At 37.6% G+C, this 26,423-nt stretch overlaps 1 protein-coding gene across 1 annotated transcript in view; it reads left to right on the forward strand.

Annotated features, from left to right (window-relative positions):
- The window catches only part of PAPSS1 (3'-phosphoadenosine 5'-phosphosulfate synthase 1), a 40,031-nt gene extending 15,950 nt beyond the window's left edge, over positions 1-24,081 (forward strand). Inside the window, exons 6-12 of the mRNA XM_010411712.3 lie at positions 3,586-3,699; positions 5,623-5,734; positions 8,713-8,918; positions 11,046-11,181; positions 12,527-12,795; positions 14,561-14,790; positions 23,049-24,081. Coding sequence (XP_010410014.1) covers positions 3,586-3,699; positions 5,623-5,734; positions 8,713-8,918; positions 11,046-11,181; positions 12,527-12,795; positions 14,561-14,790; positions 23,049-23,187 — 1,206 coding nt within the window. The 3' untranslated portion in view covers positions 23,188-24,081. The remainder of the gene's footprint in view (positions 1-3,585; positions 3,700-5,622; positions 5,735-8,712; positions 8,919-11,045; positions 11,182-12,526; positions 12,796-14,560; positions 14,791-23,048) is intronic.
- The last annotated feature ends 2,342 nt before the right edge of the window (positions 24,082-26,423 follow it).

Genomic DNA, 26,423 nt, shown 5'->3' on the forward strand with positions numbered 1-26,423 from the left:
AGGAGATAAGACAGGGCAGAAAACCATTGGAGAGTTCTAGATTTTTGACCAAATTCCCATCTGAATATTTTTTTTTTAAGAAAAAAGGAGATCTGTGTAGGAGTCCTACCTGTGAGAGGTGGCAGTTCCTGACTGTGGGGGCCCTGTGCCTCCTGCTCAGAACAATTCAGTGTGTTTCACAGTTGTGAAAACCGATGTCACATGTGCCAAGATAGTGATCCCTGAAGTCTTGCATTGCTATACAGTGCTGACTGCTGGCACCTAGCCCAGTCAGCTTTGTTTAAGGCACATTTAGCAGTTTTTTCCTTTTCTTTGGAGATAACAGTATTGTGAATAGCAAGATATCTTAGTGGTTGCTTAGTTCAATAAGAGACAATGAAATCAAGGCAAGGCTAAATAGGCACGTCTTGTTTTTAGACCATATTAATGCAGTGCTATCTTGAGAATATAATTTCTGTAGATTTCCTGTAATTTGAACAAAAGGGCTTATAGGAAGGATGAAGAAGGACTTTTTATAAGGGCATTTAGGGATAGGACAAGATTTTAAACTGACAGAAGGTAATTTAGATTAGATGTTAGGAAGAAATTCCTTACTGTGAGCTTGGTGAGACACTGGAACAAGTTGCCCAGAGAAGCTTCAAGACCCTGGAGGTCTTGAAGGCCAAGTTGGAAGGGGCTTTGAGCAACCTGGTCTAGTGGAAGGTGTCCCTGCCCATGGCAGGGGGGTTGGAACTAGAGAATCCTTAAGGCCCCTGACAACCCCAACCATTCTGTGCTTCTATGCGTTCTATGAAATAAATTTTTCAGCATTGTAAAAACATTTGTCAGCATTATGAAAACATGTGCCTGTGCTGCAGATAAGACTGCCTGCAGGCTCTACTGTAAATAACAAGAGCATAGCCAGGAGCTTGGGAAAAGTAATTTTGCAATTTTATGTAGCACTTGTGGGACCTTGTCTGGATACCTTATCCAGGTTTGTGCCCTTCTCCCAAACTCAGAAGAAAACAGACATCGATGTGCTTCTGTGAGTTGTGCAGAAGGTCACACTGAGATGGTTGGAGGCTGGAGGATGTCACTGCACAAGGAGAGGCTGAGGGGAAGTGGATTTGTTCAGCTTGGAGAAGAGAAGGCTGAAGGAGTTCTTGTTGCTCTTTTCATCATCCAAATGGGAGGGTACAGGGAGGACTGATGACGACTTTTCTTAGAGATGCACAGGGGTAGGACAAGGGCCAGCAGACATGAGATGAAATATGGGAGATTAAAATTAGACATAGGGGAAAAAAACCTTTCACTGTAAAGATGATCAATTATTAGAACAAGTTGCTATGAGTGTTTGTGGATGCTCTGTTCTTAGAGATTTTTAATACTTGATTGGCCAAGGTCCTGAGCAGCCTGCTGTAGTGGGACCAGTTTTGTGCTGGAGGCTGGACAGGATGATCTCCAGAGGCAACCAGCATCAGCAAAGAACCTACCACCCCAGTGTGAGGAGGCACATTTCCATAAAGCATCTAGTTTATTTATTTCTTATTTTGCCATTTTTTATATGAATGCATTGAGAAATAGTAAATATTGAGGAATATTCTGTAACTTGTCCTTTGGTAGAATTAAGCTTTCAGTAAAATTGATGCCTTAGAATGGTCACTAGATGGCTTGCTAGCCTAGCATTTTCCCAATTCCTAAAATTCATGCAGTTTAAAGATGCATGGATTCCTCTTGTTTCAGGTTTTATTGTTTGGTTGTTGTTGTTTTTTTTTTTTAATCTAAGCTATTTTAAGTACCACTTTCATGTGTGCAAGGGAGTCTAGGTTTACTAATCCTACAAGTTCTCTAAATGTCAGACTCAGTTGCTAGAACTGTCTTCAAGCTGTTTACATTTGTATAATGAAGTAGGTTATTGATGGAAAGTGCATTGTGAAACCTTTGTTTTGACTATTAGTGGGATACTAAACCCAGGATAATGCTTGAAGAGATCTTTTTAATAGGCACATGTATTTTAAGCTGGTGATGGTCTGTAAAATTAGGCCATCCTAGCCTGGTAATGAGCTAGGGTCCAGAGGGAAATCTGTGAAGCAGCATAACGTGCACTCCATCATTATAGTGTTCCTTACAGGAGACAATGCCTTCATTTGGTTCTGGGCTTATTGCTGTGGCAGGAGTCTTCTGCAGCTCTCCTGGGCTGTAATGCTGCTGCTCAGGCAGAGAAAACAAAAGGAAGGTTTTGCCTAACTTGCGATGTAATAAAATCTGCTTCCAAAATGATGTCTGATATGTAACGGACCAAACTTTTCCTTATAAAACACCATTTCTAAGTGCTAGTTTGATTTGTCTTCTTTTGATGTGTCTTTGAGGATATGAATTATGCAGCAGCCAGTGAGACTCATGACATCTTGTTATTCCCATAGTCATTTTATCTCTCACTTGTCAGCTTTCTACTGCCTTTGTTTTACTTTCCATGGAGGTAGTGCCTAAGGTCTGATAAATGCATTAAAATTCCTGAGCTACCTTTGCATTTTCTGCAAGCATACCTATTTACTCTGGCCTGCATATACTGGAAAAGTAAAGATAATTTATTCATTGTTGTTATGGGTTTGTATATACTCTGCTCTAAGGGTGAGCTTTTTTTCTCAAAAATTAAAGCATTACTTTACAAAGGTTTCTCAAACACTGAAAAATGTGTTTTAAAAAGAACAGTCAGTGTGTTTTCACTGATTTTTTGCTACTGAACTTCACTGGAACATTTGACTGGGTTTTGATATATTACACCATCCTTTGTTGGAGGAGACTCTTTACAGTTTTATCATGATGACCTTTTCTCTTCTTTTAATTATGTTTTTATCTTTGGGTTAATGTCTTCTAACAAGTTTAAGGTCTTGAGTCTTGAGCATTGTGGAGTGAGAATATCTTGTTTAATACACATGGGAAAACTGATTTTTTTTTCAAATAAAAAATTGATATGTTGCTTATAGAGCTAGATTTCAGTTCATTGCATATATGTGCACAGATGACATCACATTTAAATATTTTAAGAGTTAGTATATAGATGAAAATACTGGTAGTATGTCATTAGCTGTAGGAAATACATTTAATTTGTACTTCTGTATTAATTTTCAGTAGAGAAGGAGCTTTGTTTATTTTACTTTCATGTTTCCATTTCTAATGTATCTTCTATAGTGAATGGCTTAAATTCATAAATGCTCAGTCTCTAAATCTTTTTTTACTTCTTCAGCGTGTGTAAAAGCATTGAGTCTTCCTTTCTACTGTAGATAATGTGGGCATTAATAAGTCATAAAAACTTCACTCAATTCAATGGTTAAATATTTACTAGGTAAATGTTATATGGGTTACTTAAGGTTTAGAAAAAATCTCTTGTCAGAGTGTTTCACTTTAGCCAATCTGCTGGCTTGAGTAACTAGCAATATATCATCATCTTGGAACAGTGCTGGCTTTTAAATGAGTAAAAACTGCATAATGAATAAACTCTTGCTACTGTGTAGTGCAACATTAGAATTTTATTTCTTGATGTGTGTTCAGTGCCCAAGAGGCATTCTGAGCAAACATTAAGTTCTGTTTATTCCTTTTATACAGGACATTGTACCAGTGGATGCGTCTTACGAGGTGAAAGAGCTTTATGTGCCAGAAAACAAGCTACAGTTGGCCAAAACTGATGCTGAGTCTCTGTTAACCTTGGAAATAAATAAGGTATTGTGTGTTCAGGTGTCTCTGCTGCAGTTGAAAGATGGTCTGATCTGTTGCTTAGTGTAAGTACATGTAGCTGAAATACCTGTACCAGTTACAGAGTACAGCTTGATACACTTTTTCCATCTTTCCTTGAGAGAAAGCACAGCACCTGTGTTTTCTTTGTCTACTTACCAGAGATAATTGAATCTTCATAATTTCATGAACAATGTCTGGTATAGTGTTACTTAGTTTATCTCTAGCCTAGAGATAAAATTTACAGTAATTTTCTCCCATGCTCCCCCCACATCCATGGAGTAAACCATGCCTAAAGTGTCTTGTATGAGAAATTGCTTTCAGAGAGATTGCTAACTTTTTTTTTAGTTTACTTGCAGAAACCATTTTATTTGGACTTGTAATTGCCTAGAAATATGGGGGAAATCAGTTACTGCTTCTTGATTCTTCCTGTTGGTAGTCTTCAGCTGAACATCAATAACTTTTAATATATATACCAAACTCAAACAGTTGCAAACAGATGATCAGATCTACTTGACTGCTTTTTCTTTTTTTCCTGATTAGAGCATACTCATGCTACTTTTCTAGTTTCCAGCAGAGAGACTGTGGAAAAGCAAGGATCGACTTGATCAACCGTTTTCTTATTTTGGTTCAACGCATTATTTTTCAACTGAGATCATTTGGATGAAGCTGCTTCTGGCTATGTTTCTGTTCTACCTCATTCATTTTTCTGAAGAACTAAGCCTATACACAGATGCAATGCATGAGTTTTTTCACTGGCTTTTTGACAGTATTACTAGAACTTTATGCTAAGCATTTGATCTAGGAGCTGACTAAGTTCAGAGTTCAACATCTGTAGTGAGTAGACTTTGAAGGATTGGGGTGGCATCCTAAGCACTGAACTAAATAGTTTTAAAAGTTGCCTGGTCTTCTACTAGTAATGAATATTAGTACTTCCTTTCACCACATATTACTAATTCCTTTTCACATATGTCTGTGTAAAACTATTCATTGGTTTGTTGAGGAATAAACAATTAAGGTCACCTTTATTAAACTTCGATAGTGTCCCATTCTTAATTGCTCCCTATATAGAAAACCAGATCATTTCTCCCTCCACCACCAACCAGTGGCTTGTTAAATATCAAACAAGTATATAATGTAAGCTTGGGAAGAAACTGTTTTGTACTTGCCTCAGTATGAATTAAACAGTGTAATTAAGTTATTCATGCCTTTTGCAAAAGAGACTTCCACAAGCAAAGCCTGTCCTTGTCAAAAACTTGACCAAGTCTTAGTAATGCATATGCAGAAGTAGTAGAGACCACACACTAAGTTGTAGTGTGACTGAGTGCTAAGGAAGGAAATCCTGTGTAAACTGATATCTCATGCTAAATAAGTACTAGTCCAGAGAGAATTTAACTTCTGGATTGTCTCACTAGTTTGTGAAAAAAATTTATTTCTCATTTGTTTAAAGACTAGACCTCTTAATATTTACACACATAATTCTGATATTTTTTGTGGTTGTTGTATGTGTTGTTATTATTTTTTCTTTTTTTTTTTCTTTTTAACATCTTTGTTATCTTCTTTCGTTAAATAAAGGCAAATGGGATTCTCTAATTTTGTTAAGATGAACTTTATTAAGATTTACAAATAAAGTTTGTTGTTGTGTGTTTGTTGGTTTCGATTTTTTTAACACACGGAAATTTGATCCAGTATAAGGACTGGAAAATAGCCAAAAATATGAACAAGTTGTTCTTTTCCCCTTACTTGTAGAAACTTTTAAACTATTTGTGATTAAAAACTGTAGTATTGAGAAATCTTCCGTCTGCATTGTCCTGCATTTTAGAATTAAATCATGATCTTTTATGATTAATACCTGATGCCAGTAATTAAGCAGCAACTTTTGTCTGCTCTATTTCTTCATTTCTTTACAAGGTGGATATGCAGTGGGTACAAGTGCTAGCAGAAGGTTGGGCAACACCCCTGAATGGCTTTATGAGAGAGAGAGAATACCTCCAGTGCCTTCACTTTGACTGTCTGCTTGACGGTAGGGTAAAACACACCATTTGTAAAACCAAGCAAACTAATCCTACTTCTGATGCTTTGCTTTTTACTGGTGGTGTGGTAACACATTATCAGGCTTGTGCACAACTTGAGGTCTGGGATAAGAGAACAGAATTGTATAACAACCAGTTTTAAACTTGATGGTTTTATTCTTTTTATACCTACCATCATATTAGGATTTGAATATTTTGTCTTTACAAATTTTTTTTTTTTCAAATACCTTAATTTTTGAAAGACGTTTAATTCTAAAATGCACACTTGTAATTTGTTTTGAAGAAATTGATCTTAGAATTTGGAATTGCAATTTAATTGCTGTTTAGCTCTATGTACCAAAAGATTTGTTCTGTATTAGTAATGAAGGAAAGGACAACAAACTGACTTGAGTACTGGAGCTGTTGCAAGTGTGAAATCAGAATATGAGTATGTGGTTTGAGTATGAACAATTGTCACATGTAATTGAATTATTATGACTTAATTATCCTGTGATGATGAATGAATGAATTTTATTTTGCATTACCAGTAGGCTAAGAACTTAGTTAAGGTAGTGAATAAGTCATAACATCCTCAGATTTTGGAATTTGATTGCAATCCTCTGTCATTTTTCATTTATTCATCTTTGAAGGCTCTGTTTTACTCCAGCCTTTTTGCTATCTTCATGCTTCCTTTTTCATTACTCTTGTCTTGCTAGAGACCAAATAGCAGAACAAAAAAAAGTCACTTGTCTTTCAATTCTATGATATAGACATCTGTTGTCCTTCTTATATTTCTTAATTCCCTTTTCTCGAAGTCTCACAGGTGCCATCCTAGACAGCAAAATGCCATCCTGCTATTTTGGAGTATCTAAAGTTTGCAGTATAATTTTGGACTGCTAGTTTTGTTTTCATTTCATTTGCCTTTTGTACATCCATCCAGGTGAAAAGTCTTCTGCAGATGACATGCAATGTATTCAGCTGCTAAAAGAGCTTGTAGGTCCTAGTTCTGTCCTGTAGTTTTCAGTAAATCAGGATTTTTATAAGGCATTTAAGACCTTGTATAGGCGAGTGTTTCAGATATAACAATATAACAATTTTTTAAATTCCTTCTGCAGTTGTTTTGAGTATCTCATCTATGCTACAAAAACTATGAGTAATGAAAAATAACTTACTGATGGAAACAATTTTCAGTCCTAAGCTTGAATAAAATAGTCATGTTCCTCTAGATTTCCTGTTACTGATTTCCTTTTTTTTAGATAACTACTACAACACTTATATGTGAAAATCTTTTCAGAAAAATATGATTGCCTTTAAGCTGCTTTGTTACGTGCAGCAATGGCAGCTGTTAAGTCAAAACAACATCCTGAAGTTTCCTCCTTGCTTGTTATATTAGTTCTGGGTCTTAGAGCAGCAGTCATTTTGCAGGGCTTTGATTCTGAAGAGAGGAAAATGGTTTATTACCTGCAATACATCTCATCCTTTGGGCTTTAAATGTAGTGCTCATACTGGCTGACTTCTAGGCTGTGGAGATCAGTGCAGATGTGTTGATAATCTGCCTTTAAAGATTAAGTCGTCTGAAAAAGTCTCATCCTGACACTGTTCTCATCTGTGATTTAACAGACTTGCTTCACTACCTTACCTCAGTTTCTTACTTGTACAGTGGCTGAAGAGAAATGTAGAAGTTATTATATATTTATTGCTGGTCATGGACAAAATTTTAATAAACAACAGGTTTGAGATCTCTTCCTAGTTTGAAATATTTATTGTTTGCAAAGGAAAAGGTTTGTTTTAAATTATCAGTTTTGGGTGTCAAACCACTCTCTGTGACTGCTGCCAAACTCCATTTTATGACCTAGTTGCTTTGAAAATAACTGTGGGCACCAAGACTGAAATTAGGAGGAGATGCACAGCATGCATTATGCATTTTGCGTTATGAAAGAAGGGGGACCTGTTTTTCTCTTAAACTTTTCATCCAGCTTTATAATTTTTAATTTCCTAGGAAATTTAATTTCCTAACAAAAAATGTATTGCTTAAATAATAGCAAAATTAGCCTTATTTTAGAGTCTTGGCAAATGCCAAAACCTTCATTAACTTTAAAGGGTCTATGACTTTTCTCCTGGAGGCCACCCAAAAGTTTTGCACTCAAGCATATGCTTGTTAGAACCCAAGCCTTTGTAGAAGACTTAGAATGTTTACTCCACTGGGTTTCTCAAATCTCACTCTTGTAGTAAAGAAAAACAAGACTTTCCAGCACCTGGCAGTGAAGTAGGTGCTTAGAAACGAGGACCACACGTAACCTTAAAATTCAGCTACATTGGCTTTGTTTTAGAAGTAAAGTAGCTGGTAAACTTTCAGCTGAACAAATGGTGCAGAATGTTTGCCTGACTCAGCAGTTTTTTCTGAAAGCTGAATGCTTGAATCTGAATACAGTTTTAAGTAAACAACAAAAGTCACCTTTTGAAATAGTTGAATTATGTATGTTAACTACTTGGGTACGTTTGCCTGCTCCTATTGCATTGATTTTTTTCTAAGGGGCCATAAGTATGTGTGCTGAGAATATAATTTCCTTTTTACTAATTATCCACTCCAGTAGCAATCTTGTCTGATATTTTAGATGACCTATTTTAAAATGTTATTTGTGTATTTTTACTTTCTGTATAGATTCTTGAGAAAGGTATTAATTTGAGATTCCCAAAAAGTAGTGTCCTCACAGTTTAAATATTTGTGTGCAGCTCTAAGTACTTGCTATTTTCAGTACTGCGTTCACTCTTTCTCAAACCTCAGTTTTTGCTCAATTTTATAGCAATTTTATTTATGGAAGCGTGAGTTCATTCTAAGAATTGTTTAATCCCTGTTAAAATAAGTGTTTCAACTACCTGTCATGTAATACACTTACAGCCTTAAAAGTAACCTGTTAATTAGGTAGACTTTCATAAGAACATTGATGACTGTTACTAGGGATAAAGGGCTTTCTTTTTCCCTCTGCAGGGGGAGTTATTAATCTGTCAGTGCCTATAGTGCTAACAGCCACTCAAGAAGACAAAGAAAGGCTCGATGGGTGTACAGCAATTGCACTGGTGTATGAAGGTTGCCGCGTTGCCATTCTCCGTAATCCTGAGTTCTACGAGCACAGGAAAGAGGAACGCTGTGCTAGGCAATGGGGAACAACATGCAAGGAGCATCCCTATATCAAGGTATGTGTTTAAAAGTTGAAAGTCTAGTCCTGTTCGCTGTACTGTTGTAGAGTTGCAAATTAAGTGAAGCTCATGTCTCTGACTGCTGTAGTTTGACAAAAAAACTACTTTGAAAATTAATTGAAATATCTGACAGAAAGAAAAGTAACTTTTTTCTATGCATCTGTTGAATAGTCTGTACTTAGTGTGAAAATCTAATGTCAATATGTACACATGAAATGAATTTAGAATGTACTGTAGTATCTGTGCTACAGAAGAGGGAACTTTGCCCTCCAGTGTGCCTAGGAAACACATCCGTCTGTGTCACCAGATGGATCATCAAAGCTCCTTAATCAGTGAATATATGCTTTGTGAAGGATAGAAAACTTATTTTCTGCCTGCATGTGGAGCACGTGAGACCTGCCTGCTTTAGATGTTTTTGAAACAGGCTGTATTCCTGGAGAGTTCATCATTTAACCCTCTGGGGAGTAATTTCCCACCCATTGTGTTCATTAAGTTTTATTATCTTGGCCTTATGTATATGTCATACTGAAATGTTCTAATTGTAACATACTCATCATGATGCTGTGGTGGCTTATGCAAGCTGATGTGAATGTTGCATCTTAGCTCTGCAGAGCCAAAATATGTTTATTTCCCCATTTGTCTTTGAGGTATTTTTTGTTTAAAGGTATGACTTAAAATTAGATGAAGAGAAATCAAAAAAACCTCAAATTATGAGCTTGTTCTTGAAAAGGGAAAGCCTCTGAAATGTTGAAAAAGTATCTGTATGACTAACAGAAGATTTTCAAAGCCCTTGATGTGGTCTATGATGTTGAACATAAGATTATCCCTTTTTTGAAAACTTAGCACAGATTTAATAAATGCTAAGAAAATCTCATGCAGACAAAATTTGAATGACTTGTTACGTAGAAGATGAGGAATTGTGTTCTTACGCCTTAGGATGAGGAACTGTGTTCTTATGCCTGTACGGGGGTGTATAGTGGTAACGTGACACTACGTGAATTTGGTGGCCCTTCTTAATGAATCAGAAATATTTGGGTACCTGAGAGATTCTGTGGTGCGGAGTTTTCTCATCTTCATATCATTATCACACCTTCCCTGCACCTTGGTAAGATGTCAAAGTACAGCATTTTCTTTGGGAAGGGAATGGTTACTGTGGTGTCATTTAATTCCAGCAGGTCAAAGGAAAAATAAACTGAAAAATTCACACTTCATTTTCACATCTTGGCTTTTGGGTTTAGTATGTAGTATCTTCTGTTATATCAAGATTTATTGTCATTTATAAATTACATAAGGCTAAAAAAAAATTATCAGAAATGTGTATGAAACTTGAAAGCTTTTTGTGATTCCATCTTCAAAAGAAAATGCATTCTTAGAAATTAAAAATTTCTAAGTAATGTCTATGGCCATTTGTAGAGTATGTTAAGCAGCTTGCCATAATTATTTTTTGATAAAGGGTGAGGCGATATTTAAAGGTATAAAAAGAAGTGTAGTGACGATCCGACATCTGTTACTTGGGTAAACTGCTACCATGAGACAAACCCAAAAGCTATTCTACTTCAAAGATTCTGATTTTATTATTAGATTAAAGTGGGTGAGTAGTCAATCAGAATTGTTTTGTTTGTTACTTTATTGCTGACGAGAATCTTGTAAACTACAGAGTGATACTGCAACAGCATTTGCTTTGACCAATAACTAGAAAGTGCAACTTCATTTTATTGATATATTGTAATTAAATTTAAAAATATATACTAATAGAAAGGTATATATATGGTAAATAACTAAGTAAATTGTAATAGACAAGGCTTTCCAGACACTATCTTTGTTTGTCATGTAGTGGTGATTAAGAATATTGGCTATTTGCATTTCTATATATTATCTCAATTTTGAAAGAAAGGCATATGCCCACTGAAGATTTGGGCATCTCTCCTACATCATGGTATAACATGTCTGGACTATGTTCCAGTGAATTTTTTTCATTTCTTTAACACTGATGCTTGACTTAACAACTGTCAAAATTAACCTGGAACGCAGTCTTTGGTAAAGATGTGTCCCCATTGCAGTCATCTACATACTCAGGAGAAGCTGGTAAATAATCCTAACAAGGACTTTCCTTTCTTTTCTTAGATGGTTATGGAGCAAGGGAACTGGCTTGTAGGGGGAGATCTACAGGTCCTTGATCGTATTTATTGGAATGATGGACTTGATCAATACCGTCTCACTCCAGCTGAACTAAGGCAGAAATTCAAGGAAATGAATGCTGGTGAGTAAATTTTTCTTGCTTTCTATCTTCCTGCAGAGGCTTATCCAAATGTCTGCTGCCACCACTGAGGCTGGCATTGTTTCAAGGATGAAGATTTTGAATGCTCTGGTAGGTGGCATTCTTTGCTTTTAATAGCAATAATTTTTATAATCTCAGGCATTGCACTGCCTAAATACGTAATAGAAGCTGGTAATGCCTGAGGTTCTGAACTTTCTTTCCATGCTCTGTAGACAAGAAAGATAATGTTAAAATGCGGTAAAATGTGATTTAAATATCACGTTGGGCTTAAACTACAGAGGTATGGTTGAATGTTGAGCTTTCATGCTCTGCTATTTTTTAGTCTGTTCCATGCTGCTTCTGGGGAACAAGACTTATGAAAGTAGTGCAAGTGGACTGGTGCCAAGTTTCTTTTCTGCACAAGAAATAAAACAGGTTTTTTTTCACAAAAGTAGTTGTGTTAGGCAGATAAGTAAGAGGCTGAGGAATGTCATACAGCAGAGAACAAACATGCTGCTTTCACTGTGGCAGTGACTGGCGGGCAGCTGCACTTGTAAATGTGAGGAGAGAGATTAACATCAAGAATGCAAGCCACAATTAGTCCTCAGCTTCTGTCTTTGTTCTGTGTGGTCACTATGTCCGGGATCTGTAGGTCTGGGATATCAGTCTTGTGGCTAACCCCTACACAAACACATATTTGAGATCTGAAAAAAACCTATTCTCTAGTTTTCATTGGTTCTATATTGGAAAACCTCTCAGTTACAGTGATTTTGCCGTCTTGCAGGGTACTTAGTTCATCTGAATTTGCAGAAGGGAGAAATCCTGGTTGTGTCAGTAATACTCTGGAATAGCAGTTAATCTTGCTTTGTTCTTACTGTACTTAAAATCTACTAAACTAAGGTGAAGGAAACTTAGTAAGGAGCATTAAATCCCCTTTTATTAGTTTTGTTCCAAAGAGGTCCATTTTTTCTCTTGATGATATATTGAGCCTTTAAGATAGGTAGCATAGTTTGATCTCCTCTTAGAATATAATATACTTACGCAAGTAAAAAATCCAAATAGAAGATTATAGGTCTTGGAGAAAACAAAGTAATTCTGCAGAAAATTCAGAAGTTAAGGAAGCTGACCTTTTTTTTTTTTAGTATGGTTGTTTTTTATTAGTTTTGCTTGTTAAGTACAGTGATTTTGTAATAATTATTAATAATTTAATGACCTGCGACCACTGCTATTATACTTGTTTAATATAGTTCAGAGGAAAGCATGTACTGAAGGTTTTTCTGTGGTTGTACAACTCCTGATAAAATAATTTGCTCTGCTTACATCTTTTGTCTTGTTTTGTTCCCCACAGATGCGGTCTTCGCATTCCAGTTACGCAACCCGGTGCACAATGGGCACGCTCTTTTAATGCAGGATACTCACAAGCAACTTCTGGAACGTGGCTACCGGCGCCCAGTTTTACTCTTGCACCCCCTTGGAGGCTGGACAAAGGAGGATGATGTTCCTCTTATGTGGCGCATGAAGCAGCACGCTGCAGTACTGGAGGAGGGAATCCTGAATCCAGAAACAACAGTGGTAGCTATATTCCCTTCCCCCATGATGTACGCAGGACCAACTGAGGTAAGTACATCAAGAGTTTAAAGTGAAACAAAACCCTTTTGATAGTGAACTAAAGTATTTTGTGCCATGTCTGATGTTTTAATGATGTTTTTATGTTGTGTTGTTTTAATGGAGAGAGAGGAGACTAATTTCCCTTGGAAAGGGACTATCAAGTCTCTGTCACCAACCAAAGCATTCTCTTATGAAGAAACTTGTATATTGGAGGATTTTGCTGGAAAAGGTGGGAGAAAATATTGGGTTTATAGGTTCCTTTCTTTACAGTTACAAGGGTATGATAATAAATTAATCCTCCCTCCTTTTTTTTACGGTCTTTTTCAGAAGGAATTATAAGATCTGTTAACATACGGAATGATTGTCCTGAATGTTAAAATACTTAAGTTTTATGACTCTTAAGCAAAAAAGTTTGTGTGTTGGAGGGCTGTACACATATTAAGAAAAAAGCAGTCTGTTTATTTTTTGGCAGACTTAATTCAGAGAGAATTGTTTCAAGGCTTTTGTATGAAATAATTCTTTGGCAACACTTTATTTAGGAGCCAGGTCTTGGGGTGGAGTCCCTAGAGGTTTGTGGAAAGCAGCAGAAAGAATAAATGTTCTCATTTGTTCTCATTCCTTGATTCTCCATCTCATTCCTTTTTTTTTTTCTTTTTCCTTTTTTTTCCCATCCTTGCTCCCCTCCACCTTGAATCACAGGAAGTTCAAGTTCTGACCAGGCTCTGAGGTTCACTCTGGGGTAGATTTTTTTATAGATAGGAGATCTTGCTAGTGAAGTTAAATTAGGCAGATGCCACTTATCTTCTGCTGGCCAGTTGACTGGTCAAATGGAGCTTGCACTGCTTTTCAGTCCAGAGAAAAAACTGCAGTCCAGATCTAGTTGAGGCATGAGAGTGAGTTAATGTGAGGAATCTTCTGCTCTTCCCCACAGGCCTTTTGTGAGAATTTACAGAACTCTTCTACCTCTTTCTTGTATGCGTGAGGAGGAGCAAAATCCACAATCCTTATTCTGAACAGGATAAAATTTTTCTCCCTGCCTATATGGCATTTCCAGTAACCTCAGAGTACAGCCTGACACTAATAAAAGAGATTCTTTCTTTAATAATTTTCCATAGGTTATTTTGAAAGTCATTGGTATTAGATCTGTTTTTATAGCACCAGTGCTTTACAGAAGAACAAGCAGCTGGTAATATGGTTATCTACAAGCTGGATGTGTCCTTCCAGTCTGTAAAAATCTTAATGGACAAGTTTCATAAATATCAATTTAGCATTTTTTGTATTTTTAACATTCTTCATAAGTGCCTTGGAAGAAAAGAAACAGTTGTGTATGGCAAAGGTGTATCAAAATGTGGTGAATTCACCTGCTTAGGAAAGTAAATCTTTTACAAGCATTCAGGTGCAGTGTGTACCTAGTTGATGTGTCCTTTGGGTCTTAATGTTCATGCAGACTAAGTGTTAATTGTGCCTTGAACAACATCCTTGCCACATGTACAAGTTGAAAATGCTGAACATGGGTGATTTTTCTTTCTGAATGTAGAGATAGTGCTGAAGTAACTTTCTGAGCACCTACTGTGCAAATAAAATGGGGATAGTATGTTTTAGCTGTAAGTCTGATGGTGATCAACGTAATTGGTTCTGTATTATGTTGTGGCTCCATAGTAAAAATCACATCTGATTAAAGAAAACATGGTAGTTACAGAGTGCATGCCCATTTTGAGGGCTGCATTTTTGGAGCATTTTCTTCTGTTAATTGTTTTTCCTGTCTCTGTTGTAGGTTCAGTGGCACTGCAGATCACGGATGGTTGCAGGAGCTAACTTCTACATTGTAGGGCGAGATCCAGCAGGGATGCCACACCCTGACACTGGGAAAGATCTATACGAACCAACCCATGGTGCCAAAGTGCTGACAATGGCTCCAGGCCTCCGAGCACTGGAAATTGTACCCTTCAGGGTGGCAGCTTATAATAAAAAAAAGAAGTGCATGGATTATTATGACTCTGATCAGTAAGTTGTATTTTCATTTTAAGAAATTTTTGAGCAATAACTGCCTCTTACCCCTGCCCACATTAAGAAAATCGTTCATAATTAAATTCATATTGCTCAAATATGGCAGTGTTTAGATGTGGGTTTAGATCAGTGTAGCTTTTAGTCAAGCTTGATTTCAGCATGGTTTGGTTCACAGTACAACTACCTGATCTAACTGTAGCTGCCACACGAAGGCTCACCAGGTACTGAGGTTTCTCTGATTCTGGAATGTGGCGCAGATTGGTAAATCCAGAGAAAAATATTACTATTTATTAGAATGGCAAGATTAGCTTTCTGCTGCTTTGTCTTTCTAAATAAGCTTCTCAGGTATCAGATGTGCATCAGATAGCAGGGAAGAGAAACAGTGAGTATGTGCAGCATGGAGAAGAAAGTGGACAAGATGGGGTGACAAATAGCTATTTTCTCTGTTAGCAATAATGCAAAATTATGCCCTAAGAATATTCTGTGTCCCAGGGTTTTCAGCTTTTTTGAGTTTTTAAAAATCCAATTACAGTTCAATTCACTTTCTGTGTGCATATTCCAATGTTATTTTTTCCTTGTGTGACAAACCAGATCCAAAACTTAGTGTATGTGTTGCTCTGGTGAGAATGAATGATACTGGCTGGGAAGATGACTTGTCATTTTAATTTAATCCTCTTTATTCAGATTATTGAAATGTACTTTGGTTTTACATCAAACTGCAGTTGAAGTTGGTACTGACATGCAAACTTCTCTGGGCAACCTATTCCAGTGCCTCACCATCTTCACAGGAATGGATTTCTTCCTAATATCTAATCTAAACCTACATTCTTTCAGTTTAAAGTCATTCCTCCTTCTCCTATCACTGCTTGCAAAAAGTCCCTCTGCAGCTCTCTTGTAGCTTTCTTTAGGAACAGGAAGATGCTATAAGGTCTCCCTGGAGCCTTCTCTTCTACACACTAAACAACTCCAACTCTCTCAGCCTGTCTGCAGAGGAGAGGTGCTCCAGTGCTCTGATCAAATTTTTGGCCCTCCTCTGGACTCACTCCATCAGACCCATGGACTGTCTTATGCTGAGGTCCCCAGGTCTGGATGCAGTACTCCAGCTGGGCTGTCACAAGAGTGGAGTAGAGGGGGAGAATCGCCTTCCTGGACCTGCTGGTCATGCTTCAATACAGAAAGGTCAAAGTGAAGTAGTTTTATTGGTGTGTCAATTCTTAATAAATTGGAATAGTAAGGGAGTAGCAGTGTGACAGGCCAGAATTCAGAATATTGATTCTGTGATTATCAATACTGTACTCTTAGCAGGATAGATGTGATTTGGATCAAAGGGAGTAAAATTTCACCTCTGTCATTAGCCAGAGCAAATGATTTAAAAAACCCTAAGCAACTCTTTGAGATTTTTTAATGAAAAGCTGTGGGAACAGATTTTGCCTTTTGCCACAGACTGCATCTTGTGCACCCTTTTATCCTTTCACTGTGTCTATGAGGCCTTGGTTTGGGGCACTTTTTTTCCTGTTTCTATAACTGTCGTGGCATAAAGGCCATGCTGCTTCTAATGTGCAGTTCTGCCCTGCTGCTGTCAGGATGTAAGCCCGTTTGTCCTGTCCTTCCCTGGCTATTGTTTGTAGATGGACTGGAGTGTGGCAGCAATCCTCTAGATGGCAATGCGGACACACGCAGGCTCCCATTACTGCTCCTGCTTGCGAGAGATGGAGCACTGTGGTAGGCTCCAGACAGAGCTTGGGTGGGTGCAGCTGGCTGCCTTTCAAGATAGTCTGTGTAATGCTGAAAATGTGGCAGACTCCTGGACCATGTGGTATTTGACTCTGAAAGGAGGATGGCAGGGAAGAGAGGATTGCCTGGAAACACGAGAGGATCAGTACTGGTGGAAGACCCTTGGATGTGATGTTTGTGGAAATATTTCCTGAGCTCACTGGGTGAAAAACACAGCATGAAAATGTTGGGAAGAGGTTTGTACGCGTAGAAGCATTGCTGGGACTTGTTTTAAAAAAGGGTGATTTGGTATCTGTTGCACCTTTCTTAGTTCTTGGAGACTTGACAGCCAACTAGGCAATTCCAGAATTTACATCACTAATGAATGCATGGAAGCTTATGGCAAGGGGGTTTCCCTTGGACTGAGCCGTGTGTCTTAGCTGCTGGGTGTAGTTATCCTTGCCCCATGTGATCATCTCTTCTATTCTTGCAGGCCTCCTGGACTCCTCTGTTTGGGAAGGTGCTTGTGAGAAGCTGTAATAGACACCATCTGCTACCTTGGGTGTCTCTGTAATTTGGTAGAGTTGCACCCACAGCTGTCTTGGCAGCAAAGACATACAGAGGTTATTGCAGTTGGGCTCTTTGCTGCTATTAGTGAAATACCTTTTGGCTTCTGAGGGAAATCCCAACATCGGGATGGTGGTGGATGAATCTTTGGCTCATGGTGAGAGGTTACCAAAAGCTTAATCCAGCTGCCAGAAGGATGTCTGAAAAGTTGTGGCTGCAGAATTAACAGTGGCAGAGTTGCTTTGCTCAGCTTTTATGAGATAGGTATAACACTTGCTGATAGCATTCCTTGTATGCCTCTGGGTGTTCAGAGCATGGGTCGGCACTGGTCAGCTGCCTACGGTAAGGTGCTGGGCAACTGTGTGAGAGCTGGCTGTAGCCAAGCTGCTTATGACCTTGCTGGCAAGCCTGGGAAGCATCAAAAAGCCTACACCAGCCCTGCCTCCAAATCAGTACCAAAGGCCCTCGCTTCTCTGTTGTGCTGCCTGTGATTCCAAGAGGTTATTGTGCTTAAGGTCGTCTGCTCCCAAAGGTGTTCGCACGAGCGCAGTTTTGTGGAGTTCATATACAAGTTCAGTTTGTTTCTCACTTCATTAGTGTCCTCCAGAACATGTGCTGCCCTTGGAGTTTCAGTTGAGCCAGTATGTGCTTGGGAGCAGTCTGGAGTTGCCTTCGTATGTCAGGACCTCATGCTGCTGATTAACAATGTTGAGCTGCTGTGGTGCTGTGTTAGAACTGAAGTCACTTGGCCCCTGTTAGTAAGGAAAGGCAGAAATATCCTGGTTGCATTCAGGATAACAGAGCATTGTCTGTGAGGAAAGGGGGCAAGGAAAGCGTGACGTGAAAGCCTTTCTAACAGCTGCACAGCAACTGGAGTTGCAGGGTGGTGCACAATGCTTAACTTGTATAAATTGTTTAAATAAAGTTGCCCTTTAGAATACTAAGATATAGAAACAACCAATGACTTGGAATTATATTCGTATTTTGCCTCATGAAGCCAGCATATTTTTTAATTTGTTTCTTGGACATCTTAGTACTAGGTTTAGCACCTCATGAAACTGAACTCTTGAAACATACTTTTGAAAAAAATGTGTCTAAAACTGAGATCTAGGAAAGGGATTTGAGGAATGCATTTGAAGTGATGTATAGCAGCACAGGTAGAGCTAATTTAATTTTATTTTCCCTTTGGTCTAAATGAGGATAATAAAAATAAAATTGACATTTTTGCTGTTACTCAAGTCAGATGGAAAGCCTAATCTAAGTTTCTGTGGGAAGCTTGAGCACTTCCACTTGCATAGAATTCTGAAGTAATGCATATAAAAACTAGTGTGAATATTGTTACAGTCCTTATCAAAGTTTTTACACTGATTTTATAGAATTTTTGATCTATAATTGACTATGTCCAAATGTGTTTTGGAAAAGTTTATGGGAAGAATTCTAGTTATAACGGAGTAATTCAGAATAAATGTCTGACCTGTAAACCATTGGTAGAATGAAGTGTATAGAGAACAACCAAAGAATCAACAAACCAACAAATAACATTACTACTGCCCTTCCCCCCCCCCCCCCCCCCCCAAAAAAAAGCTTACCCAGTGCTCAAATCCCTTCAGAAAATCAATTAGTGGGTTTCTTCAGCCAAAAAGGCCTCAGAAACAGTTACCACAGACAAGTGTAATCTGGGATTGGTGGCTTAATAATAGAAGCTGGTTTTGTGAGCAGAGATTCCCAATTCTTTATGGAAGATCAGTCCTATAAAATGCAGCCACAGACTACTGCTGAGAAAAAACTCAATTAAGAAAGGAAATTAGTCTAGCAATTAAAAAGCCACAGCAGTGTCTGGAAATAAATTACTATATTTTTTTTCCTGAAAGAAAACCAAAGAGAACATTTTGGCTAAAAGAAACTCATAAGTAAGGTGAATGGAGCAGATTGTTCATGCTGTCTATAAAATGTGAATGAAGCATGGGTACCTGTGAAGAAGAGAGATTTTAACTTAACAGATTTTTTTCCCAGGACCTGTAATATGGTTGCCATTACTGCTTTAATACTATCAAATAATACAGGACACCTACTCCAGCTAAGTACATACTGTTCTCAGATTTGTTTGTTTTTTAAAGTGATAGTAAGAGGCTGAGATAAGCACACTTGACTGTTCTCCTTACTTTAGTTATGTGAAATACGGTTTCTCAATTACCATTAGTACGTAATTTGGGATACACTGAAACACTGCACCAGGCCAGGAGACTTAAACCCTCCTGCCAGTTAGAAAGGAATTAGTAAAGGATTTGCTTTGCATGTGTTGATATTAATCACATTATTGTGTTCTAATTTCACAAACTGTTCGTGGCTGGTTGGGATTTGAACCTAGCTGGCACTAGCTGGTTCATTCAGCATCATGGGACATTCATTCCCAAGGCATAATGTAGACTTCCTGTAGGAGTTACGGTGTAAGTCATGACTTGATGCTGCAAAGGCAAGTTTAAATTCAGAGAAAATCCTTAAAAGGGTTTAAGGTTAGAATTGGACCCCAGATAAGGCAGCTGTGAATTGTCCCAGAAATTAGTCTGAAGTTTACCAGCTGAGTAGAACATCACAGTTGTTTTGAAGACAGACCAGAGTGAATAAGTCATATTACTGTTTCATTTTGCTATTGTTCTATTTGCCTAAAAAAAGGGCAAAACTGTGAATTAATGGTCTTTACTTTTATCATGAGTCTTGTATTTAAGAGTAATTCTTTAAGACCTTGAGAGCATGAGACATTGCCCTCCACAGAGAATGGGAATTCCTAGAAGGTCATTTGCACAGTGCTAAATACCAAAGAGGAGGTCAGGGTTCCCAAGATTATGACTGACTTTTAATGCTCCCAGATGAAAAATCGACTATGTACTGTGGTCTATATTTAGATTAAATTTGTAGGGAGTAACGCTGAAGCAGAAAAACTAGTCTCTTCAGTTACTGTATTAATGTACTGTACTGACACCTCAGAGATGCAGCACAGGAGGGTTCCTGTAGGCCTGTGGCAGTTACTTCCTACTTGCAAACTAATGATATCCTTGTTTTGTCACAGGAACTGTAAGGTCTCTGAAATCCCTGTCCTCCATAAGTAAGGAAATTTCACAACGTGTGTAGTTACATTTTTTTCACTACTGTGAGTGTAGTAGAGTTCTAGGATGCTATGCCACAGAGCAAATACCACTCCCCAATGTGAAATGTTTCAAGACTGTTTTTCTGTTGACAAATATTTGTTGTGGTTTTATTTCTGTGTTCTTTTCCTCTTTCTTTTGGAGGGTGCTTTTAATTGCAGTGGTCCAAAGGATTGTGTCAGTACCAGTCAAACTCAATTGGCAGTAAAAGGTCAAGTCAATGTTACAAGTGTTCAGTAGCATACAGTGTGGCTGAAAGAGAGCTGATTCCAGCCGCTACCGAGTAAAATTTTCAAAGGCACTTAAATCCCATACTCAGAAAAGGCTTGCATTAAGTTTCATTGAGGGTCATTTCAAATCTGACAAGAATGGAATTTGAATGGCTTTGGCATTTAAGTCTTATGGCATCTTTAATGGTCAAATGTTTCCCCCCTCTCATGTTCCACTCAAATCCACCTTATATAGAGTAACTCTTAATATCCTCAAAATTCACTCTGAAAGAATTACTTGATGACTCTTTTTACTATCTCCTTCTACTAAAGCAAATTACTCATACTGATATGTTTTATTTCAAAATGCTTGTGGGTCACATCATGCCACAGTGGTGAAGTATTGATAAGGTTTTTCTCCTTAGCAGGAATCTCAGTTTCTGAAATTTTATTGAAAATTATAAATGCAGTAATTTTTTAAAAGGCAAAAAATACTGTGTTGTTGTGTATATATTTCCAGGGCTCCATTTGAGTCACTTCAGTGATTACTAATTAAAGTATTTTTTTTTTAATAAAGAAAAACCCTTTCAAAATAGACATTCAGGATAATGAGAGGACATCATTAGTACTTTTATAACTTTTAATGGTATTTTGGAAACATTTCTAGAAATGTTATGAGTTGCTGAATGTACTATGTTTCTGAAATGATCCTCACTTACTTGTTTTCTTTCATTTTTTTATAATTTCTGTAGATCTCCTTAGCTTCTTTTCCTGTTTCTCTCTTTCTTGGTATCTCTGATTCTTAGCTGCTTTTTGTGCAGCTAGGGATAAGAAGCAGCTAAAGGAGTTGTATGTCTTATTGAAGCAAACTTCTATGACATATCTAAATGTAGTGGTTTAGTAGCATTACTTCACTTGTAGGGCATGGGAGGAAGTTGACTGTTCTTCTGAAAACATAAGAAAAAAGGAGGGGTAAAGCACCTTTTTTTGTAAAATGCTCTAACTTTGGCATTGTTACCACAGTGAGGAGAAAACACACATGGAGAAACTTTATAGCACTTGCTTTACTCTTCTCTTCCTGGTCATCTGAAGACTTGGTATTTTTTTGACAGAATTAACCAGGCTTGTCACTTCCCCACCTATATTTTATATAAATAGTTCTTTGCAAAGAACCGAAGGTATCTTCAGGCAGTGTTAGTGAACAGCAGACATCTCTCTGCTGAAGAATAAAATTTTCAGATGTTATAAATAGCAGTGCAAATTTTTTCTCCCATGGAACTACATCGACTTCAAATTTTCATTTTTATGTAATTTATATTTTGCAGGACTAAAGCACAGTAGGGTTTTTTTTGCCTTGTGACTCTTCAGGAACCCACAGTCCCAAATTTAGAGCAACAAGAAAAGAGCATGTATGACAGTGCTGGTGTGTAAATGTATACAGTCCAAATCAAAAAGTTATGGGGCAAGTGTTGTTGTGAAAGGGAACTGTGGAATGCTTTCTGCATCTTGCTGACTTCCATACCCTACTGAGCGTAGACCAACACTTAGAGCCAAGTTCTGCCCTCTGATGTACACACTTGGCTCTTGTTTCTGGCTAAGGCACGTGCATCTGAGATCAATACTTGTTTTTTATTTCAAACAGACAAGTAAAGAATGAGTAATGCATACATGTTGCAAATTGAGCAAATGGCATAAGTAAAATTGCGTATTTAATTTAGAAATACATAATTTTTTTCCTTTGGAGCATTTGATAGAACTTTGGCATTCTTGTCTAGCTTTTACTGTTTCAGTCCTGTGAGGAGTAATTTAATTAGTGGAGCTTTTGCTGCTTGTGACCATATACCTGAGAAGTTAATAAAAATTTAGATTCTTATGTTAACAATGGTAAACAATTATTCTGTGTTTAATTTTGGGTTTGTCCCATTGAATTCGGTTTTTTAGGGAAAAACATCTTTAGGAGAAGGTATTTTTATTATTCCCTTGATTTTTCTCTTTATTTTGAACTGTATATGGCATGTTATTAATATGCATGTGTACTCAGTGTCTTGCAATGGCACAGCTGTAAAGCTTGCCTCTAGATTCTGAGGCTTTTATTTTCTCTCTTCCCCAAACAGTCCCTCACTAAGATTTTATACAGTGTCTTTTTACACATTCTCTAGTGGCACTGAAATTACCTTCTTGAACCAGCACAGGAACATTCAACCAGCTCATTGGGCTGGTCTCCTGGCCTGGCAAGGCAGGACGTAGATCAGGATGGCTGCTGTTGCCTTGGCAGAGGGTTCAGACAGTAGGTAGAGTAGATGGTTCTCCTTCAACAGGAGTTTATTTCCTCAGAGAGCAAGCCAGGCTCAGTGGAAGCACAGACTGAATTGAGTCCCCAGGGGTTCAGTTGCACCATGCTGCTAAAACCTCAGGAGTTACCAAAGCTGAGTATTATAGAGGTTGTATATTCTTGACACTTACTAGCATTGCTGGCCTGGAAATGACAGTTGCTATACAGCATTATACTCCCAAGAAGATATGTATAAAGTATCAAGTAAGTAGAAGGAATATGAGCAACTTTGCCTGCTTTTAAAGTATGTTCTTTTTTCCCCCCCCTTTGCCTCCACCCCTACTCTCTCAGCCATGAAGACTTTGATTTTATATCGGGGACCCGCATGCGCAAGCTGGCTCGAGAAGGACAAAACCCACCAGAAGGCTTCATGGCTCCGAAGGCTTGGACTGTGCTGACAGAATACTACAAATCCTTGGAGAAGGCTTAGGCCTCTTATTAACTGCAGATCAACCTTTGACGCCTGATTTATTTACGAGAAGGGGACCACACAGTCACCATTCATGTTGCTTTGTTGTGGTGTCTGTCAGGAAGTTCTCTGAAAACAGACTCTTTCTTCCTAACTTAGCATCATTCTTTGCCTGCCCTTATGGGTTCTATTATGTCCTGGCACCTAACTAGCTGCTGGTTTTAATGTCTTCTCTTTTATTACAGTTAATATTCTTGCAGTAGGATTTTTAACTCTTGTATTTTTTTATATTTTACTGCCTCTGTCCTGAGTTCTGCAGCTGTTAAATAGATGCAGCTTTTTCATATGTTCTTTAAGCTGCTGGGTAGTGTCTGGTTTTAGTAGTTTGTAGGACAAAATGTAACGGTTAGTCCCTCAACTATGGATAGATTATCTATAAATCAAAAACGTAAAGAATGTTTCAAACCATCTGTAAAAGTGTCCTCATCTTTATCTCATCATTATCATCTCCAGAAGCACTTAAAATTTATTTCTGACTATATGTAATCAAAAAGCAGAAAGTTTTTTTTATGTAGCATAATTAAAATTTTGCTTTCTTTGTTTAATTTTGGAGTTTACTGAGTTGTATGGTGATTCTCTTCTGCTGTGGACCTGTAAAGATGGCCAAGTAATGAATAAAAGAAAATATCTAGTTTTCACTTTGAATTGTTATCAAATTCACATATTGTTTTTGTATATGCTTGCTGCCGTAGCTTTCAATAGGATATGTTTTGTTTCATTTGAGGTAACTTGCTGGTTTTTGATTCCAGATATACTTGATCAGCCTACTACAACTTTTTTAAAAGCATGACAGACCAAACGTAATTCATGTTTAATTATTGCAAGAAAAATAAAGAAAATCCTTAGATTTTGGCATTTCCTGTGGTAAAAATGCTTAGTTCAGTTATTAATTTTCTGTCTATTTTTCAAGGTATCCAAAGAGTAATCTTCTCGTGAGTCAGGTTTGCTTGCTTTGAAGACAAAACACATGTTCCTTTAGGATTCTCCAAAAATCCTGAAGAAACATAAAAAAGGGAAAGTAAAGCACTTCTTCAAGTGTAAAGCAACACTGACCTATTGATATCTTTTCAAGCATTTGCAGGTAATCAGTGGAACAGTCACAACCTCTCTTAGCTAGAAACTACCTCATATCCTTGTCACAGAAACTTACTTTTTTCTTGTTAAACAGTGTGTATAGGAAGAACCGGCTCAAAATTGTTTTTTGAATATTGATACTGAATGAAGCATGTGTTCATCTAGATTTTTTGGGTGTCAAGAAGGTTGTGATGAGGGGACCTGTGTAATGAATGGCATGAATGCTACTTGCAGTCTTTGTTTACTTGTTCACAGTAGCATTTAAGACAAATTCTTTGAGACTGACCTCCTCTTTTCTTCCTCTGTCTCTGAAGAGATGTAAAATGTATCTTTTAGTGGAATTCTTTCCTCTGATAGACAGTAAGGTGGAATTTGGAAAAAACAAGAGGCTTGTTTATTAGCAAACCACAACACTTACTTGAGACTGTGTTTTAGTAGTGTGAAGTTTATTTCTTCAGAATCACTGAACAGATTTTCTTCAGACTTGGCTTTCTTCTTAGGTTGTATCAATATATAGGGTGTACAAAATCCAAAAGAAAGAGTCCATTCATCTATGTGCCGCTGTTTGTGCAAAACTTCAAGTTTAACCATGAAGGTGAACTAGAGTTGTCAGCTGCTAAAATGGGATTTGCTGTTGGAAGTTGCAGTTTGGACTCTTTGCTGTCAGGTTTGATTCTTTTGCTAGCTGTGATGAAAGATAATAACAATATTTTGACAGAACAGCGAACACAGGTGAATATCTACAGAAGTTAATGTTTTTAAAATGCTATATGAAGCCTGGAAAACAAATGGGAGTGATGACGTGAATGTGAATCATCCAGTGAAGTTAATTTAGAAGTAGGGATGCCTTCAGGCAAATTAATACAGTGATAACAAGCAGATCTAGTTTTCTAGACGAAACCCATTTTGTTGTTATAGTGCTTCTGCAAAGCATTTCTTGGAGGGCTCTGTATCCAAGAAGCTGCAGGCTTTTGTGAACTTAAAGCCACAGCATTCCCAGCATAATATTAACTGGGAGCAGGAGCATCTGATCAATTTGTGGGCAGAACTTGCTCTATACAACAATATTTTCCTGTATCATATGAGTTTTCACTGTAGAGTTCAAATTTTTCCTCCTGTCTGCAGCTGCCTTATTTAAGGGAGCCATACTTAAAAGAAAGGGCTACCCTACCAAAAATTATTCGTTTGCCAGTGTCTCTCTTTAGCTTTTCCCTGGCTTCCCTCAGTGGATAGCACCATCTCCAAAAGGGAAAGGAAAGAGAAAGGAAAAACTAATCCTTCACTCAATATGGGAGAATAGACAGGGAAAAAAGAAAATGGAAACTAGATCTTCATTTAGCTTTGCATGGATGTCTGTTTATCCTTTGAATGTATGTCTATAGGAGTGAGATTTACTGTGGTGGTAGAACATTTGTAAGAAATGTGTAGAGATAGTATTCTACTCAAACTTGACACAGAATCCCTTCACCATCACCTGTAAAAAGCCAGGGACTTCAGCCTGGAGTGAGTTGGCCAAATTAATCGCTGCAATGAAAGCAACTGATAGCTCAGAATAAGTATTTTGTTTGTGTTTTTGAATTGGTCTTCAAAATTTGCTTACCAAAATTCTTGATTTAAATGCTATTAAAGAGAAAAGTGACTCTGGTTCCACTTTTTTTTATGATTAGTTTTTACAGGTGGAGCAGAGAAGCTAGATTGCTAAGGGGAAATTTAAACCCTTCAATGGCCAATTTGATGGATATGAGAGTTCCTTGCCAGCAGCCAAACAAGTGCCAGGTAAACATGTGATTTAAAGGAAGACTGTGCAGAGGTTTCTGCTCATTTGTGTTGTTTTTACCTTGAAGAAAGCCTGAGGGCTGGAATACCAGTGCCTCTTTTAAATTAGCTTTTTCATTCACAAAAAACTTTTTGATTATGAATATAGCTGGATTTTTACTAGGCTTTTGAAGTGTCCATTGAAGGGTTTTTTTTGTTTCTCCTGCAAGCTGTGTCTGTTCTTGTGGAATTAAATTTTTTTTACCTGTATCCCTTTTCATTATTTAGTCTTTATTAAAATCACTTTTTTATTCGTTATAGAGGTTATATATGCTCATGAGCCAGAATCATGCGTTCAGTATTTCCAG

This window comes from Corvus cornix, chromosome 4 (genome assembly GCF_000738735.6).
Source record: "Corvus cornix cornix isolate S_Up_H32 chromosome 4, ASM73873v5, whole genome shotgun sequence".
NCBI lineage: Eukaryota > Metazoa > Chordata > Aves > Passeriformes > Corvidae > Corvus > Corvus cornix.